We start from the raw sequence: 20,121 nt of genomic DNA, 5'->3' as shown, positions 1-20,121 counted from the left end.
GGGTTTTCTATTTTGTGACCATTGATAGAAATATTTGAGCATATTTAAACATTTTTTCAATCACATATGAGCGATCTGATGGATTGTTGTGACACCAGATTGAAGGGTGACACTGGTGCAATGGAAGAAATCGTCAAATATTGGAGTGAATCAGAAAAAGACCTATCCATAAAATTCTTAATTTCCCTTAACATTAGAACTACAGTATTACATTTTGGAGGAAATTCAGACATGGAAGGGATCTAAGATTTATAATATTTTCCACTTACTTCAATAAAACCCTGAGGGCAGCCAGTTTTGCATGGCACCCATGTTTTGTTGGGGAAAAAATGTATTTAATTAAAAGGACTGTTGGGATTTAAGTTATCTGTTCTATTGGGTGTCCTTGTAATTTGTTCATTTTTTATCTGGTCACATGGTAAAGCTAAATCTGACAGATTTTGATTAGATGGGTTGGATGTGTCAAAAAAGAAGCCATCAGATTTTGCAGTGGATCCAAACAAGGATAATCTATGAGGATACATTTGTCTTCCTTTAATATTGTTGGATAGAGCTGTATTCAAAATGTCATTAAATTTCAGATTTTAATGGAAATTTTTCTGTTAAGATTTGTAAACTAAATTGGGGTTCATTTTGTTAAAACTATTGGGCTTTTGCTCTACTGAGTACCATCTAGTTTTCATTTAAGTATGCTGACTTGTCAATTAACGTAAAAGATTGAGAGACATCAGTCACCAGAAAATTGATCGACAACTGAAGTGATTGTCTCGAAATTAGTTATTCACTTGTGTTAAGTATTTCTGAAGTTTTGGACATTTGGTTAGATAAAACAAACTGGACACTTTCTCCCTGACAATGGGGATTTTCTGACATTTAATAAACAAAGCATTTAATAATTTAAAACTACCTTCATTATAAAATGAGATTTCAGCTGTCGCTACTGTAATTGAAAGCAGAGTCTGGAGATTAATGACAACAAAACTAAAAGTGTTTTATCAGGCATGCAAAATTTCACATTAATGTCTCTTAGCAACAAATTTAACCAAACTTAATGAGCTTGTAAAAGCCTTTCTAATATTCTGGATTTTTGGGGAGTTTCATCTTCAGTCTCATTGGGGAGTCTCAAAGCTTTTCAAAACTGGTTTGATATACCACTCAACATCTTGGATTTGTTACGTGAACTACAAGGTGTCAGTGTGTCTAAGCTTGCTGAAAGTGTGTTCTGTATAATCACATTTTAGAGAGTACTAGATCAAGCAAAGTGACTTATGGGAGCAATGAAATAAAAATTCTTTTAGCATTAATTGTCATCAGTGTAGGGCAGCATAAGGGTTCATTAGTTACTGCTGTCCCTCTCATGGCCAAAACATACTGTATGTAGCAGGTGAAATTACCAACAAGTGTTACAACAATGTGAATGGTTGTTTGTCTCGCTCAGTGTTAGATCCGTGACATGTTGGGTGGAGTAGGATGAAAAATTCTAATAGTTTTCCTTATCCTGCACTTATAAAATAGTTCCACAGTTGGTAAAATTGGAGCCAAATATTTATTTTTTTGCAAAAAAGAAATGGTAGTAGAGTGTGAACGAAGAAATTAATATTTCTGCAGGTCTCAGATCCCTAGGTAGAGAATTCTGGGAGATGCCATCAGGTACATTTCTCCAATAAACACATTTTTGAAAATTAATCCTCCCAGACATTGCCTGAATGGCTAATGATTTCCCTGTGCCTTAGGATTCCCTGTGGCCAATGAAGTCCTTGAGCTGCATTTCACTGCACTTCAATTAGATCAGGGCCTGCTTGTTGCTCTGTTATCACCATCTGCCTCATTTGCCCTTTAATCTTGCTCCACGGCCCTGGTTAATCTCCAGATGAATGCGTGCATTAGTTTCATCAAATAGATTAGCTCTCTCATAGTAAAAAATGTGCTTTGAGCTTGTCAAGATCTGAATGAGAGCACAACAAAGACAGACTGACTCGACAGCAAGACTTTAATGTCGATACACATTCATTTTGAAATATGTATACAACATTCAGAGTACAATGAAACAGCATCATTACAGGCGTCCTGTTTTTGTGGTGCTTTAGTGTGCATGAGGTTGTGTTTCCGTTTGAGTTCAATTTACCATTTCTTGCATATTTTGAATTTATTATTGTCCTCAATAATTGAGGATAATGTTTCCAAGTGTACACATGTACAATTTATGCATGTTATGTTTGTGATGATTGTAATTCAGCAGGAACTAATTGGTCCTTGGATTTATCACTTAATCTCCTCTGTGCGGGATGTAGGCACGTGAGAGCCCTCAGGACACTCCTGAAAAACAAAGACATGGAACGATATAGAAATAGATAAAAAATCCATATAAAGTCCTAACACAGCCCTCACCTTCACTTTATTCAGCTCTGGTCTTCCTGGGAGTGATTTCTGTGAGGCAAAGGTCTGTACAGGAGAAGCAAGCAGTCACATCAAATCTAACTGATGGTACAGAGGGGAAATCCAAGCAGAGACGAATGACAGATTGCTGCTCACCTTCTTCATCTGCTGCATCTCCTCTGTGGATTTGGACCTGTTCTTCATGTGCTTCTGAGGAGAGGTGGTGGTGGGACACTAAAGAATGACAGGGGAGGGTCATGTAAGACACACTACATGTCTATAAAAGTATATATTGTGTCAGGCATTCACACACACCTCGTTCGCCTTCTGTTCCATGATTGACACGAAGTTTCAGGATGTGTTCAGTTCCAATTAGGATTTTGATTTGATATTTTTGGGAAAGCCGCGGCTATTCAAACTAAAGACAGGAGGGAGAGAGAGAAACAACCACGTTACAACAGCATTGGTTATATGTTAGACATGAAAGAAAACCATTAGCATCTCTTAGTGGGGTTACTGGCCACACTCATTTTATTTACATTTCATTATGAACTAAACTGTTCATCTTTCACCCTGAGGAAAATGTTGATAAATCTGCAGTTAAGGTTTATCTTCACTAGGTGGTGACTAACTCAGGGACACAAATCTCATCTCTCTACTCCAGAGTTCTTTTCCTCTTGGGATGTAAGATAGTTTGTCCTTATTGTGCCATCATTAGTTTGACTGACAAACTATCTGCACAACTATAATGCAACAATGGAGACCACCAACAGCCACGTCTAACTCCTCCACTGATCTCTGACGGATTTGAAAACACCAAGTGGACCACCGTGCTGGACATTACTCTAAATTATTAGACAAAGACACCTCCAGATTATGACCCTGTTTATATGACAGTGGTTTTTTTCAAAACATTTTATTTAAATTTGCCTTCACAAAACATTGCATTGGGAATTTTCCTTGTGCACATGGATCATAAGAACAGTTGCTGTTCCTGAGCCACTTTTGCTGATCACAATAGTGGCTCAGGAATCCAACATTGGAGGGATGTTGATAAACTTAGCACAAGCAAAACGAGACACTGAGCCAGCTTTGGAACAGCAGTGGTAGAGCGAGTCGTCCAATCATCCAAGATTGGTGGTTCGATTCCCGCTCCCGTCCAAAAACACCTGGAGTGAGCTGACAGGAGGTGTCAGCTCACCTCCGGAGCGCTGCCGAGGTGCCTTTGAGCGAGGCGCCGTCCACCTTACAAGTTGGCCGCTCCACCAAAGGACTGCCCACCACTCTACCTCCTGTTGCATGTTTACAGGTCCCCTGTGTGTGTTTGTGTGTATTACAGAGGCCTGTACTCACTAATATGCATGCGTGTGATTGATTGATGACTAATATACTACAGTGTGCGTTCTTAATTTCCCTTCGGGAATCACAACAGTATATAAAATTTAAAACATTAAAGCATTTTTTGTTGTTCTGGCAATAATGGAATCGTAATAAGTATGTGAGGTGGGCTCTGTTATCAAGCCCAGAATAGTTGCATTTTGTTAGTTTACACAGCATCAGCAATTATAATATTTATAAAAGATCAATTTCTGGAAGCCAATGTAAAAAATTTACATTTTCAGGCCCCAAAAATGGCGCTGTACGTCAATAGATGGATAATGTCACAACTACAGTTATGTTTTTTTAGGGTTGAACCACTGTGGTGAAAAACAGCTCCTGTGAGTGTATCCAATTTCCATAAATCTGTTCATATCTTAAAAATTACTTTGAGCAAAGAATGTAAAAGGTGTGTTGACCATTTTAATGTATGGCAAATAATCCGTTCATTCTTTCAGAGTCCTGCCCGGAAAAGTAATGTGACATCAGCTATGTTGGTGAGTCATGACTACAGAAGAAGTGAATGGTCTTCAAAAACAATTGTGGACCTGTTTAGTCTTCATATATTAAAAAATCTATTTAAAAAAAGTGTTAAGTGATGAACCACACAGTATGTCGACAGTCTGAATGAAACATGATTGGACTTTAACAGTGTTGCCTCTTCTAGCTGGTAAGTGATCCAAAAACGAAAAGAACCAAAGGTGCAGTAGTCCAAATCTAATCCAGTCTTTTGCTGTCATCTAGTGGTTGTTGGAGGTTTGTTGTTTTGGTTGCACCAGATCAGATCAAAACCGAGCTAAATGCAGCTGGTATATATACCATTCCTATTTAGAACGCAAACCATTATCTGGTTGGTCAACTTCCGGAAACATTGACATGTTAGTCTTTCCTGAATGGTCTCCTGGAGGGATCCAAACAATGTATCCCTATTTGATGATTAATGATCCCTAAAAACCCTTCTTCATATTTTGGCCCGAAGCCAAAAACATGTCAGACAACCAGATGGAGCCACAATCATGTAATCAGAACCTGGAACTAGTAAATGCTGCCAAATCCAAACAATGGAAAACCTGGAAACCTTTCATGTGAAATAACTAAAGCATTGTTTATTGCAAAATGAAACATTTATTGCAAGTCTCTCATTGCATTATATTAGTTTTTGTAAGTTTACACCTTTAACTGGTAAAACAAGACTAAACCAACTAAAAGAAAATGAAAAGATTAATTATCATTGTCTGATGTGACACTGAATTATTAGCCACCCTTTCAGTCTGCAGCTCAACAGGAAGCTTTCAGCTGAGAGCTCATGAAGAATAAATGGCGGATGAGCAACAGGCGCTCACTCATCCTCTGTGCCTAGCCCAGCAGGGTGTGCACAGCGTCTTTCATGGATCAGGCTTTTTGCGCACATACATGTTTGGGTAAAACCAAGGCTGCGGACTCTTACTTTCAAGTGTGTAAAGAAGCCCTTTGAAGACTTTGCAGAAGGCTGTACAGAGGACTCCCTGACCAGCTCGCAAAGAAAATAATACTTAATTGACAATGATTGTGCTTCACACACAATGTCTCGTCAGAGGCACGCAACATGCATGAAAGACATGTTTGAACAATTAATGCTTCTGAAATGAAGAACTTATTACCTTCACCAGCAGGAGTTGTAAGAACTGTGGTGTAGTCACTTCACCGATCACAGTTCTTCCAACTCCTACTGATGTGTATTTGTGTGTGCACGCACACCCACACACATTTCTAAAAAGGCTAACAGAGCCAAAAAGAATTTCAATTACATTGTCTTGGATGAATATTGGGGATGATTAAATCTTCCCAAAACTTGATTATCTTCTTCTTCTTCTTTTCCTTTCGGCTTTTCCCTTCAGGGGTCGCCACAGCGAATCAATTTCCTCCATCTAGCCCTGTCCTTTGAATCCTCTTCTCTCACACCAACTACCTTCATGTCTTCCCTCATTACATCCATAAACCTCCTCTTTGGTCTTCCTCTAGGCCTCCTGCCTGGCAGTTCAAAACTCAGCATCCTTCTACCAATATATTCACTATCTCTCCTCTGGACATGTCCAAACCATGTCAGTCTGGCCTCTGACTTTATCTCCAAAACCTCTAACATGTGCTGTCCCTCTGATGTACTCATTCCTGATCCTATCCTTCCTGGTCACTCCCAGAGAGAACCTCAGCATCTTCATCTCTGCTACCTCCAGCTCTGTCTCCTGTCTTTTCCTCAGTGACACTGTCTCTAGACCAAACAACATCGCTGGTCTCACCACAGTTTTGTACACCTTTCCTTTCATTTTATCTTAAACTCTTCTATCATACATCACACCTGACACTTTCCTCCACCCGTTCCATCCTGCCTGTACACGCTTCTTCACCTCTTTTCCACACTCTCCATTGCTCTGGACTGTTGACCCTAAGTACTTAAAATCCTCCACCTTCTTGATCTCTTCTCCCTGTAACCTCACTCTTCCATTTGGGTCCCTCTCATTCACACACATGTACTCTGTCTTACTGCAGCTAACCTTCATTCCTCTCCTTTCCAGGACAAACCTCCACCTCACTAGCTTCTCCTCCACCTGTTCCCTGCTCTCACTGCAGATCACAATGTCATCTGCAAATATCATAGTCCATGGAGATTCCTGTCTAACCTCGTCTGTCAGCCTGTCCATCACCATAGCGAACAAGAAGGGGCTCAGAGCTGATCCCTGATGCAGTCCCACCTCCACCTTGAACTCCTCTGTCACACCTACAGCACACCTCACCACTGTCTTACAGTCCTCATACATGTCCTGCACCGCTCTAACATACTTCTCTGCCACTCCAGACTTCCTCATACAATACCACAGTTCCTCTCTGGGCACCCTGTCATAAGCTTTCTCCAGATCTTGATTATATGAGTGCCAAAATTGAGCTAGAGTCCTTGCACCACCTAGTGGCAGCAGGAAGTGTCATTTAGGTTCTCTTGGTCACCCATTGACCAGGTTCACCTCATATAGGATCAGAAGAGTTTCTTTAGAAGCTTTACTATGACCCTTTGCAGCCTTCTTATAGTGGTGTAGTTGTGATGAAAGTCAGTATTTCATCATGGAAGAGGAACTTTAAAAAGATTGGTCAACCGACCTTAAGCAAGTCCAGCTGATTCTTTTTTCCCCACCTTCCTCTGGAAAGTGAACTTTTTTAAAATTGGGTTTCAATCAAAGAGACCTACACATATTTTCAAACCATGAAGAGAAATCATGGTGACAAGTACCTCATTTCATGTTTCATGTACCGCATATACAAAATCTGACTCATTCTCACAACTTCATCCCAGGAGAGCAGCTCCTTGTTATCATTCAGAATGTTTCTGGTTAGAAAGCTCCCCATGTTTTAATAGGATATTATCAGATCTGCAATAATAGATCACCAGAGACGGAACTTGATGGATCAATCATGTGACCTATGCTGTATAATGTTCATCACCCTACCTCCTTCTGACTAGACAAAACTAGTTTAATCACAATTCAAAATTCTAGTGTTTTATTGTGTAAAGAGTATTTCTGTTGAAGAAAACTATTTTCTTCAGTCTGGCAAAAAGTACAATACTGAGTTATTTATGGGTATCTAACCACATTGGACCTCATGCAATTCTTATTTAATTCTCTTGAGGTGCATTGAGGTGGTGGAGCCACATTTCATTGGTGAGACAGAAAGCCTCATGGCTTTGAAAAACACCTCTGCATCAATTAATCCACATGAGCAAGCAGCCAGACAACAGCGAAGGCGACACATCCAAAAGCACTACGCTTCTTTGTGGTCCTAGTACAAAACCTGGTACACACTAAGGTAGAAACTTAAAAGCTACTCCAGCTACTCTTTCTGCAAGGCTGGGCAAATGGAATACCTTGCCTTACAGTCTTTTTCACCATTTACCTCCTTCCAGATTCACTTCAACTGAAGGAGAGGCTGAGAATGTTTGAAAAGAGAACAAATCCTACAGCTTAGAAAATACATAATAGTAGAGTTCCTCCTTAACTCAGTTTAGTGGTGAACACCTTGGAGATGTTTAAGTCAACTCATACCTGGAAGCCACAGACTCATGTGGTATGACAGTAACGCCTGCTCATGTCTGCCCTGGTTAAGATGTCTATCTAAACATTCATGCATGTATACATAGTTGGTCACTGTATAAAAGGAACATAGGTTCAATAAGTGAAACAGCAGCTGGGTAGGAAGTACAATTTGATGACACAGTTTGCAAGGACATTTTGTCCTGTAAATGATGGGCCATCTGCTCTGTCATGCTTAGGTGTGACATATGCATGGTCACATGTGCATTTACATACGTACACAGGCATACACACACATTAGACAGTCAAGCATCTGAATCACAGGTCTGCCATGTGCCTTTCTCCAGATCGCAGCATCTGAATTCATTTTTGTTTGAAGACTGGCTAGCTTTCAACTTAAAAAATGACTTGCAAGTCTTGATAAATGCCTTTCCCTTATACCCTGCAAGATTCCTCTGAAAGGTTCTCTAAAAGAATAACTGCTATTATCTGATTTCAATTCTGGGGATTGAAAGCTTGTTATATATACAATGTCAAACACTAAAAGCAGATATGGAAACATGACAATGTGTTCTATTCAGTCAAAACAAAAATATTGTTTTCTATGAATGAGGGCATGAAGTCAGCATCAGCATATAAATGAAATGGGCTGGCAGAGAGGATGAACGAGTCAGAGACCGAGCAGGTAAATAAGCACAGCAATCCCCCAAAAATGTGATCACTTAAATACCTTAGAAGAAAATCATGCACTTACCTTTCCTTCTCTCTCCTTTTCTCTCTCAGTGCAGTACTGGAGTGGAGTAGATGGCACTCCGCTCACCGCTGCAATGGTGTCTGAAAGCACACCCCTCTCTGCCCATTCATAGCTTCTCTGATGCACCACTCAAACATTTACACACAAACACAACCACATAACGCCAGCTTTACCAAACAGTTCTGTATGCCAAGTCCAGAACAGCGGCTAGAAGCCGTGTTAACTACACAGCTGCTAATGCAGTAGTCTGCAGCCAATCTCTGACCTGACAGCCAGATCTACAGGAATGATACAGGGAAGGCAGAACTGACGTTTCCAAACGCTCATACAATCACAACTGTCACATCTATATTCATGCTTTCTTCTAACTTCTATGGCTCATTAAATTTGTTTTGCAATCTACACAACAGTCCGTAAGAATCCCATCAATCCCAGTAATAGGAAAAGATCTGTTGATGGTTGAGCAAAATCATTGGTTAAAAGCCAATTTAAGAGGTATAGTAAGACATGAGAAAAAGGATGGCTTCGAGACTTTATTTTAAAACAAGCTAATACAACCAAATCTTCATGAATTGGTAGCTGCTAGAGAGATCCAGATCAGACTTGTTTTACATGGAATGAGTCATACCGCCGGTCCACTGGCTGGATGACAGCAGGGCCTGGCTACACTTCTTACAAAACCAAATCACATTGCATTTGTCAACCCAGAACCTGACCTCAGTAATTCATCCAAAAAAAAAAAAAAAAAAATCTTTACTGAGGGCTATAAAGTTCAAACATGCCATCTTTCCACAACACAGGCAGGTCCTCACAGTTAATGAGAAAACGCTTTAATTCTTTGGATACAACCTGAGAGATAATTACTAGTTTGATTTCACCGTAGTCATTCACTGTGATATCACATTTCTCATCCATGAACTAGACCCAGAGATGTATCCAAGGCAACAGGGAAACAGAACAGCACCAGTGTCATCACAGCAAACAGTCAGATTCCACAACACACAATTTGAAAACAGCAAGCATGCAAAATCAGGTGAAATTAGTGATTTAAAATATTAAAACTTGAAAATATTCAATATCATTAATCTTAAGGAAAAGGATGTGCAATACATTGCCCTCTGGCCCATCTTTTGAAGCCTGTTTATGTTTAGGTCATAGAAAAAAAAAGTGAGAAATAAAACCGGCAGAAACCGTAAACCATTTAACATAAGGGAACACAAAAACAGTCTTCAAGGTGAGCAATGCTTCAAACATTTGATATATTAAATTCATAACATTTCAAACCAAAATGTAGTGTTCTAAAATGACACCATAAATGTTGACCAGAATCTTTCTTCAGCTTTTTAAATACCATACAGCCTGCAGAGAGGCCAGTTATCAGTTTCCAAGTTGATAGCAGTAGTAAACAATTCTAAAACTACGTAACCATTTTTCACTGACCATTTCTTTCTATTGACACAATAGGAAGCACAATGCTCTTGCAGTTCTGGGTCGCTCCTTTTTTTCTTTTGGTCAAACAGTTGTTTCAAACGAGTCTTTTGGTGCAGCAGGACTTTCCTCTCCTACTCCGGCTGAACTGGCTGTTAAGGACAAATTGTCTTCTTTACAGTCTGCAGTGGGGGGGCTGCTTGCGTTGATCTCCTTGTCCTCCTTATCCATGTCCTGTCCCTGCTCAGAGGTCAACTGCAGGAAAACTGGGATTTCCAGCTGCTCTTTGGTCAAAAGACCTCGCTGGTCTTCAACCCTGTGGCACTGAGCCCTCGTCAGCATGTCAAGCAACCCTGAAACACACAAAATATCAATCTCACCTTTGTATCAAATAGACATTATTTTGTCAGGCAACATAAAATGATATAAATAATAAATCTTCTAATAGCAGTTTATCCTTATAATCTCGTCTGTTGAGACAGATTGTGTGATTCAACTGAAATGTCTGAATCCATTTAATGCAGCCCTACAACATTCTGCTGTGATGTCCTACCGTCCATGTCGCGGTTCTTACTGGGCATCTTTGTGCTTTCAGTCTGCAGCAATGACCTAGCCGCACCTCTTGCACTCACTGGTCCTCCCTAGGCCCAAAATAGATTCCAGCTTTCAATGCATGATTAATGCGTTAATTTGCACACCAATCAAACAAGGATTAAATATTTCAGGGCTACATGCTGATGCCTCAAAACAAGGACATTTACTGGACTTCAGACGCTTTTAGTTTTATCCAGAACCCTCCCCGTAAAATTTAAGTGCATTAGATTCATATTTAGCCATTTCATTTCAGTGCTTGGGTAACATTCTATACTTTAAAAAATTTCATTATCCCATACACAGCAGATAAAAAGGGATAGATTCCGACATGGTTCAAGAACTAAAATCTAAATAATGAAGCCAAACATCATGTTGTTCAAACATAGCATTTTTATAACAATTAAAATAGAATTTCAGGTTGAAATTTAAAAAAAAATATTTTGTCATTGTATAAACCGTTTCAAATCTTATTTCAAATAATCTTGCCAATGATTTCATGAAGCACACAAGTTTGATGTCATGCAGTTCATTATCATTGCCTCACCTGTGTGGCGGCTGCTGCACCACTGGCACTGGAAGCGGCTCTTCCTCCTCAAACCAAAAGGTACCAATCAGATTTTAGTTGTGCTTCCATTTCCATTACAGATGATGTTAAGAGCCCAACTTTTCCATTGTTTTAACACAGGCATAAGCCAGAAAAAAACCAATCGTGACAAGAATTATGCCAGCCCTCCAAGGATACAGCCACTCTGATCGAATCTATATATCTTTGTTTCTGAGTTCAGTGAGTGGAGCTGAGGTGTGTCGCACTGATCTAAAGTGAAGTTGGCTCTGGTGTTTTAAGCATTAGGGAAAAGAGGTGAGCGAACAATTCGCCTGAGACACCAAACGGACTCTAGACATTTCAACTCCACAGAAAATAATGAAGAGACAAAAAGAAAGAAACCTGCGCTTGAACTGGGAACAAAGAAAATTCAGACAGAAGTTAAAAAAAAAGTAAAAACAAGGCACTAAAAGTGACAGTGAAAAGATTTTGTCTTTGGCTCCAGCTTACAACTCAGACTCAGGAAATGCAAAACCATGAAGGACCCATTAGGGAATAATGAGATGAATGAGGTCAGGGTTCAGGCAGCACAGGGGAACAAAAAGAATTATGAATGATAAACCTTCATCATAAATAACTTGACTTGCAAGAAAAGGTCACGACAGGTCTTGTCTGATTTGACTAATGTCATTTAATGACATTAGTGAGTAGCCAAGAGTTCTGGTTTGTTTTCCCCATACTATAGCTGCTTGTTTCAATCCGACCATTATACCTGATATTAAATATGTGTTTTTTCTGTGTCCATTAAAGTGAAATAAGACATCTTCATAGCAAGAAAGAATGAATGAATAAGTGCAGTAAAGTAACCTTTGGTTATGTCGAGCCGTATCGTCTTGTTGACCAGCTTGAATGCAGTCGTGGTCATGCTAACAGGCTCATCGCTTCCAACCTAAAAACAAACATGGAAGACATGAGGGCCTCCAGTCCTTCCAGTCAGTGGTACAGACACAGTTCAGTGAGCGAAGGATAACAGAACATATACATCATGCTTTAGTAAGATCACCTTGATCTGCTCATTACCTCCACCTGGACCCCTATTTGTTGGTATATTTGTAACATTATGAAAGTAAAGGTCATTACTTGCATACTGTTGGGATGATGGGATTGAAGTATCTTTCAACATTTCCTCTCATTTCACAAGAAATTATCCAAAAATTTAGATTAATAAACATTCAACATTATGTATAGCATGTCTCAAACCAACTTTAGTGACAATTTTACAAGCTGTACCCCAGACAATGACACAAGCAGCAATGAAAACATCAAGCTGTTTTTGATGCCTTCTACCTTTGATCTAAATTACAGTGGTACCTCTACTTACGAAATTAATTGGTTGCAGAAGAAATTACGCAAGTAGAAAATTACGTAAGTAGAGACGCATTTTCCATGTAAAGGCCCTAATCTGTTCCAAGCCCACAAAAATTCCGACAAATTTATAAAGCATAAAAATGCATCAAAACATGTAACAAATACATGTTAAGATTTGATTATTACACAATGAGAGTTGTGCATAACGTAAAAAACAAATAATAGAGTAAAGAATAAAAATGATGGTCATTTACCTTTTAACAGCTGTCCTCACTGTTTTTTGCCCTCTTTGGTTCATGCGCTCCTATCTCACCATGCCACACAACAGAATTCCAGTCCTCCTTTTGAACTTCTCCAACCACCCACGCGATGTCTTAAACTCCTTAAACTTCCTTTTGTTTTAATAACGTGTCGATTGTAGATTTTTGGCAATATTCTTTGGCGAGATCAACCAAACGCATCCCTTTCTTATGCTCTTCTATTATCTCTTGCTTTGTCATTGACAAAGAAAATATTTTCTTCGTCTTTTCTTTTCCTCTTTTCTCCCTCACTTTCTTGGGGTCCATAGCGAATACGTACTCAAAAAGTTATATTTGCGCAAAAGTATCAGACTACCTCAAGGGTCGAGTGCCGAATGCCGAGACACTCCATAAGCACCGTTCTAGCTCCACACAGAGGTGGAATGGCATCCCTCTTAGCCAATGGGATGCCAGGAGGATACGTAATAGGTAATAGCCAATGGCAGAGCAGCCATGAGAATGTTGCTTTCAGGAACCTGTGGGAGATTCGAGTATCAGCTGATACTGTGTTTTTACACAGTACAGTTTTTACGTAAGTAGAGGTAATATTTTCCTGGTGAGAAATTTCGTAAGTAGAAAATTTCGTAAGTAGAGGTATCACTGTATATCCTAATTATATTTCAGACAAATTCCCTCTGTCTTTTCTTCTGCAGAGAGTTTGAGACAGGTGTGTTGAGAGCTACTCAGACTTGCCTAAAGCCATCTGCTCTACTGAGTGCCATTTTTGTTCCATTAAGGAAATATTGTTCCCTTGTCATCTTGAGTGATCCCATTAAAATCCTAAAATTGGACATTTGTATGCAAGTCGCAGAAATCTATAGAATAGCTGCTCCTGAAATTTGTGCACAGAAAAATGGTATCCATGGTTTTACTTTTTTTGTCCAATATTGTTTTAGAGACAAGTGGGAATACTCCAGACATATTATGTTCTCACTCAGACAGACACTCACAATGGTGACCGAGACATCTTGCTGTTTGAGATGATGTCGCTGCAGCACAGAAGTGAGGGCGTCCTGCAGTGTCTTACTGGACTTCACCATAATCCCCACAGTTTTACCAGTGAAGGCAATCTCCAGCCTGAAACACATTCATTTCAACTACCTGCCTCAGTAAGAGGGTCAAAGTGATTGAGGCAGGTCAGCAGCAGCATAGCATCATTAAAATGTACCTCACTGCAGGTTTTGCATGAAACTAGGCCTTGAGGCTCATGCAATGATTGCAATGATTAAAAAGGAAAGATAACCATGCTATAAGTCTTGAGTGAACAGTTCTTGCTTTCATATATTGACAAGTGACATGCTGTGATGGGTATGTGGATGTGAGAGTCTGCAAATAGGACAAAGACAAAGTTGGAAGTGAACAAAACAGACAAAACTAACTCACAAAAATGTAACCCTGAGCTCAAGAGAGACTTGCTGATCCCTCAGTACAGAGCAGTCCTGGCCCAGCAATAAGGGCTGCTGTGGAGAGAGCAAGAGAGAAAAATAAGGACTGAGAGGACATAAAAATAGGAAGAGACCAATCATATTTAATCACTGTCTATTGTAAAAACAACAATGCAAGGAGAAATGTTTAAAATCGCATCAGGATTAAAAAGCTGGTTTGTGTTGCACACCGAACACCTCTCACCTTATCCTTGCCATGAAGATAGATGATGACATCTTTTATCGGAAAGCCTCTCTTCTCACACAGGCTGGCAAGCATGTCTTTAATGGTTTGACCATTACGTGTGGGGACCAGGGAGGCGCTGCCATCTGGCAGGAAGACACAGCAATAGCCTCCCTCCACCCCGGTCAGCCGCTCCAGAGAGCGTCGACTCAATCTGTTGTCCTACAACACAGATGGAGAAAGAAAAACTTAGGTGAAAAATAAAACTCAAAACATAGGTGAGGTCTGGGACCTTGAAGACGTCCATTTGCTACTCTGTAAACACAGAACCTTAACATTGATTTTCTATCCAGCACAGAGCCTCTTGGGACAAATATACTGACCTCTAACCGCCTGTCGAAGAAGCCCAGCTCCACATTGCTGACTGACAATTCTTTCTCAGGAAACAAATCCATGGAAGTTGGAAGAATTTACAGCGACAAAAGAAGAGACAGATGGGGAAGACTTGTGAGATAAAGACATTATGCAGATCAAGGCAACACCTACAACTGCAAGATTAGCCATTTGACAGGAATTACCTCCCCAGGATCCAGTTTTCTGATGCCGCTTCTCTGACGCCAAGTCCATCATTTTGTTCTGTTTAAAACAGCGACAACAGACAAACAATAAAATCCAAACAATCCTTTACATATCATCCCCCTTCCTCTCTGTCTCAGTTCTACTCCTCCCATCCTTCTACCTTCTTGTCACATGATGTTGGGCTTCTTTCAGCCACGTCCTCCCGGGATCCCAAGCGCATCGGCTGAGGTAGAGCTTTGCCATCCACACTCGCTAAGGTGCAACTCTGGTAGAGAGGAGAGTGCACAAAGCGCCTGTAGCTGTCCATCTTCATCAGTTTAAATATCTGGCACAAAAAAAAGGAGCAGTCACACATATTCAACACAAAGTTCCAGCAGTATGTCGCTGTACTATCAATGAAGACAGACCTGTGCTTGAGCGTCATTGAACATAACAGGCGTGGGTTGCTCCAAGTCCTTCTCTTCCACCTTGACCGTATCATCAATATTGACTGAGTAGGGAGCGCTGTCAGACAGATACGTGTCGTAGATGGAGCGAGCCTCTGCTTTCAGCTGGAAACACAAGAACTCCATCAGACATTATCCATTGATTCCAAGGTCACCTTTTTTAACAAGGGAGACAAACTTGATCAACAAATCTGAGCATTTAGCTTTCAATATCTATTTATCAATCAACCCCATCTGTGGGCATATATATACTGGTTTGCGATCAAAAATCCTTTTCAAGCTTCAACACTGCCAGGCATACATTTAATAGCACTAAAAAGTCAATTAGTTTCTCACCACTGAAGCAAACCTGTCAGTTTCTGTACTTCTTGTGTCTTTAGAAAAATAATTTCATATTTCATAAAAATTGCATCGCTTTACGATATCAGTTTAATGAAATTCATAATTAAGAGTATTTAAAACCAACGTATTTCGTAATCAAGGGTTCAAATGTGTCCAAACCTGTAAAGCCCTGGGAATGCAAGCAAACTGACATGAAAATCGTTTGAGGCCATTTGTGGCTAAGAATTTTTTTTTTAAAAACACACACTGAAGAATGCAATAGTGAAATGCACACTTTTGTCCCCCAGAAGGTGTATGTGAAATTTTCCCAGAATTCTGTATAGCAGGCTATCAGTAAAAGTGTATAGATGTAATAGATGATAGAAGGACAACAAGCAAAGATGATAGAAGGACAACAAGCAAAAAGCTGCACGTTCCATCCAGCATAGGTGTGAAAACCACAACAGCTTGATAAAGCACAAAGACAGGGAATACAATTCAAAACAAATAGTGTTATCATACCTCTTCCAATGAGGTGGCTGGGATCTTCCTGAACTTTTCACAAGCCTGCCAGAATAAAATGTTTTCCGCACTCACCTCTGACCTCAAGAAGGACTGTGAAGGCACAAAAACAACACATTTATACAGCCCTGCATAAATCTTTAGAAAACTATATTATATGTGCTGAATGCTTCTCACTGTAAAGTAGTCAACTCCACAGGGGTCCTCCAGCAGCTTCTCAAATGAGACAGCCCAACTCAACACACTACAGGTCGGGCTGACATCTCCGCCCTGAGCGCCAGGAAGGCTGGAGCTGCTGCCGCCACAGGCCCTCGTAGACATGTTCAACTCTATGACACGTCCAAACAATCACATTCATTAACAGCAAAAAAAGATATGACAGATCAAGATAGATTTTTTCTAACACACACTGTCTTATACACATGCAGGTCATTCTCACCTCCATCTGATACTGCCTGGATCTGTTAATAGGAGGACAAACAAAGAAAGTGATATTAAACATTGACACATGGGTTAACTAAAATAAAAATTTCCATCTCTGAACTGATTCATTGACAATGAAAAATGTGAGGATTCATAGTAAAACTATTGATACAGCGGATGACCACAGTCAAAAGCATGAAGGCAGCAATTGAGGAAGTGAACTGTGAACACCAGCTGCATGCGTTTCATTTTTCTTACTACAATCTGTCAAGGCTGTTTTCACAGGAAGTGGTTGTGACGCTCATGACAATGATGCTCTTCAGCTTTCAGAGCTCAAAAGTCACATATTAAAGTGTTGTGTCAAATTTGAGCACTTGCATTTATTGATAAAACCAATACATTCTACAAAAAAAAAGTTTGCACTTCAAGTTATCACACCAAACTGCTGTCAGCAAAGATTCAGCAGGACAGATATTAGAGGGCTTACATATTGAAATAAACCTCTAACAAATCTGAAGGTGTCATCAATCTGTTCTCACAGAATTTGAGCTAAAATCAGGTTGTTCAGTTCTAATAATAGTTTTCATACAAAACACTACTGTTTAATAATTTACTAATAGTGAAGAGTTCTTCAAGGTTGGCAGAGCGATCGAAGTCTACTTGTTTTAACCATTGACTTTTTTTTATCTCCTAACCTTGAAAAATGCCATAAATGAAATGAATACTATAACTTTTTCAAGACACTACTTAATTTTGCTGCAAATAGGATGAATAAAAACTTTTAAAAATTGTTTGATTTTTTTTTTTTTTTACACTATTGCTATACGAGTCACAATTTATGTGGGGATGTTAACTTTGCATTTGCTTTCAGTGGAAGAAAAATGGCTGCCTTACAGTTTACACCCAGGTCTGTCCAGACTGATTGACAATCAACAGATGAATTAGTCATGTGGTCACACAATAAATCAACTTACAAATTTGTACACACAGAATTAAAGCATGCACAAATGAGTTGAGCACGTAGAACAACCGATCTTCTTGAATATGTGTCCAGAACTCAAGACTGTTTGATGCCTAGACTGTTTTCAATAATTCAATGTCAGCAAAAAAAATATTGAGGAATATTTAAGTCCCCAAAACTAAATACCAGTAGTAATGAACTTTAAAAAGGCAGTTCAAGGTTCCCAGAGCAAATAGAACTGAGAAGTAAAGGTTTAGCTCATCGAATATTTAAGTTATCGATGATGGAGCTCTAGAGGCCCGTTGCTTCTGTAGGTGAGAGTTCCACTGTATCTCGACCTGTTCCAACTCTATGATTCTTTCTATACTGTTCAAAATCTAGCTCTGACTCAACATTTCCAGGTTTACAAATATACTTATCAGAAAAAAAACAACAATCACTTAATCCAATCTTCTCCAACAAGAAATGAAAGCCAAACAACTCAAGATCGTCTCACCCGCCTTCCTTTCATTTTCCACACACCACAATAGAAAAAAAATCAAATTATTAAAATTCATTGCAAGTCCTTTCCAGGCAAGATACTGTATGCAAAAAAAAAATGCAGCTCAATCAGTCAGAGCAGCGTCAGAAACAGGATCATTTCCAATCACACAAAATATAAAAGCACATTGAGCACCTTTTAAAAAAACAGCAACATGATGTCCTCCTTTCCTTTCACACCTTCTGTGCAGCTCAGTCAAGTCCAGGAACATTGGGCAAAGCATACCAAAGCCGGCTATGTCTGCACACGACAGCCTGGCGAACAGGAATGACTTGGTTACCACGTTTGATCCAGGCAGGCGCGGCCTGTTGTCAGCAGCTTGCAACTGTAGCCTGATTGGTTCTGGCACTGCCAAGGAGCTGTGATGGATTCTACAAGTCCACACATGAAACTCATCTACTCTGACCTGTATGTCAACACTATATGTGAGCACAGATAAAAAGCAGAAGTGGTTTGAATTTTCATAAGACCTTTCTGTTAACCATTTAGAAAAAGCTGTTCGCTGAAACACTGAACTCAACATGAACAAACCACAGGACCCAAAGGACGGCTGCACCACACACTGGACCGAACAAGAACTTTGCTGACTCACCATGTGGCCAACAGAAAGGCCTCCGGCATTGCAGTTCTTCGCCATGGTGGCCCACACACCACACTTCAATCTGAAGTCCTAACACAATGTTCACGCTGTCAGGGGCCACTACAAAGTGCTCCACCCACATATGATGCATGTGTGTGCGCGCTAGAACACACACACATACATAAAGTCATCACTTCCTGCCTAGAACAGAAGTCTTGCCTTAGCAACACACCACAAAATAGGAAGTATGGCTACTATGATCAAACTGTTCTCAACCCATCTTGAGAAATACCCGGGAATACAGACAAGACTAACCACTTAATCTTCTTTTGATATGATCAGTGGATGAGCTGCATAACAGCTAACACTATCAATCCATGTAGCAATATTTGGGGCGCTGCTGCATCTGAAATGTTTCTGATCACTGAAGGTCACCACATTTTCAACTAGTAATAGTTTGACTAATTTCTGTCTCTAAGAACGATGCTCAAAATCATCAATGGACTTCAGGGTATTACCCAAGAGATGATCCATTAGATCATGGGTGCCAAAGGCTGAGACACTCCATAAGCACCGTTCTAGCTCCACACAGAGGTGGAGTGGCATCCCTCTTAGCCAACGGGATGCCAGGAAGAAGATAGGTAATAGCCAATGGCAGAGCAGCTATGAGAATGGTGCGTTCAGGAACCTGTGGGAGATTCAAGTATCAGCCGATACTGTGTTTTTACATAAGTCGAAATTTCTTTCGTAAGTAGAGGTAATATTTTCCTGGTGAGAAATTTCGTAAGTAGAAAATTTCGTAAGTAGAGACATTCGTAAGTAGAGGTATCACTGTACGTATCTCCCTGGCATCCCATTGGCTAAGAGGGATGACACTCCACCTCTGTGTGGAGCTAGAACGGTGCTTATGGAGTGTCTCGGCATTCGGCAGTCGACCCGTGAGGTAGTCTAATACTTTTGCGCAAATATAATAACTTTGTCAGTACGTATTCACTATGGACCCCAAGAAAGTGACGGAGAAAAGAGGAAATGAAAAGACGAAGAAAAATTTTTTTTGTCTGTACAAACAAAGCAAGAGATAATAGAAGAGCATGAGAAAGGGATGCGTTTGGTTGATCTTGCCAAGGAACATGGCCAAAAATCAACAATCGACACGTTATTAAAACAAAAGGAAGTTTAAGGAGTCTAATGCATTGCATAGGTGGTTGGAGAAGTTCAAAAGGAGGACTGGAATTCACTCCGTTGTTCAGCATCGTGAGATAGGAGCGCATGAACCAAAGAGGGCAAAAAACAATGGGGACAGCTGATAAAAGTTAAATGATCGTCATTATTATTTACTCTA

General features: G+C 40.0%; 1 protein-coding gene across 3 annotated transcripts; it reads right to left on the bottom strand.

The window, feature by feature from the left end:
- Positions 1 to 1,818: 1,818 nt before the first annotated feature.
- rgs14b (regulator of G protein signaling 14b) lies at positions 1,819 to 18,910 on the bottom strand. 3 transcript variants are annotated; one of them, XR_011037222.1, is made up of 17 exons: positions 18,792 to 18,910; positions 16,714 to 16,735; positions 16,452 to 16,603; positions 16,275 to 16,367; positions 15,393 to 15,536; positions 15,146 to 15,310; positions 14,985 to 15,042; positions 14,790 to 14,839; positions 14,428 to 14,628; positions 14,182 to 14,258; positions 13,749 to 13,875; positions 11,999 to 12,080; positions 8,566 to 10,346; positions 2,692 to 2,794; positions 2,533 to 2,610; positions 2,389 to 2,442; positions 1,819 to 2,316 (listed from the first exon to the last, which is right to left on the bottom strand). XR_011037222.1 is itself a non-coding variant. In XM_068326104.1 (15 exons), the coding sequence occupies exons 1-15, from the start codon at positions 18,834 to 18,836 to the stop codon at positions 10,078 to 10,080; spliced, it is 1,620 nt and encodes a 539-aa protein (XP_068182205.1). In that variant the 5' UTR covers positions 18,837 to 18,910; the 3' UTR covers positions 9,067 to 10,077. The 3 variants fall into 3 exon arrangements, 2 of the variants coding, with proteins under 2 accessions (XP_068182205.1, XP_068182206.1); XM_068326104.1 differs by lacking the exons at positions 1,819 to 2,316; positions 2,389 to 2,442; positions 2,533 to 2,610; positions 2,692 to 2,794 and adding exons at positions 10,547 to 10,634; positions 11,132 to 11,178 and having other exon boundaries at positions 9,067 to 10,346; XM_068326105.1 differs by lacking the exons at positions 1,819 to 2,316; positions 2,389 to 2,442; positions 2,533 to 2,610; positions 2,692 to 2,794 and adding exons at positions 10,547 to 10,634; positions 11,132 to 11,175 and having other exon boundaries at positions 9,067 to 10,346.
- Positions 18,911 to 20,121: the final 1,211 nt, after the last annotated feature.

Source organism: Antennarius striatus, chromosome 10, assembly GCF_040054535.1.
Source record: "Antennarius striatus isolate MH-2024 chromosome 10, ASM4005453v1, whole genome shotgun sequence".
NCBI classification, from domain to species: domain Eukaryota; kingdom Metazoa; phylum Chordata; class Actinopteri; order Lophiiformes; family Antennariidae; genus Antennarius; species Antennarius striatus.
The sequence above is the reverse complement of the archived record's forward strand: the minus strand, read 5'-3'. Positions and strand labels throughout refer to the sequence as shown.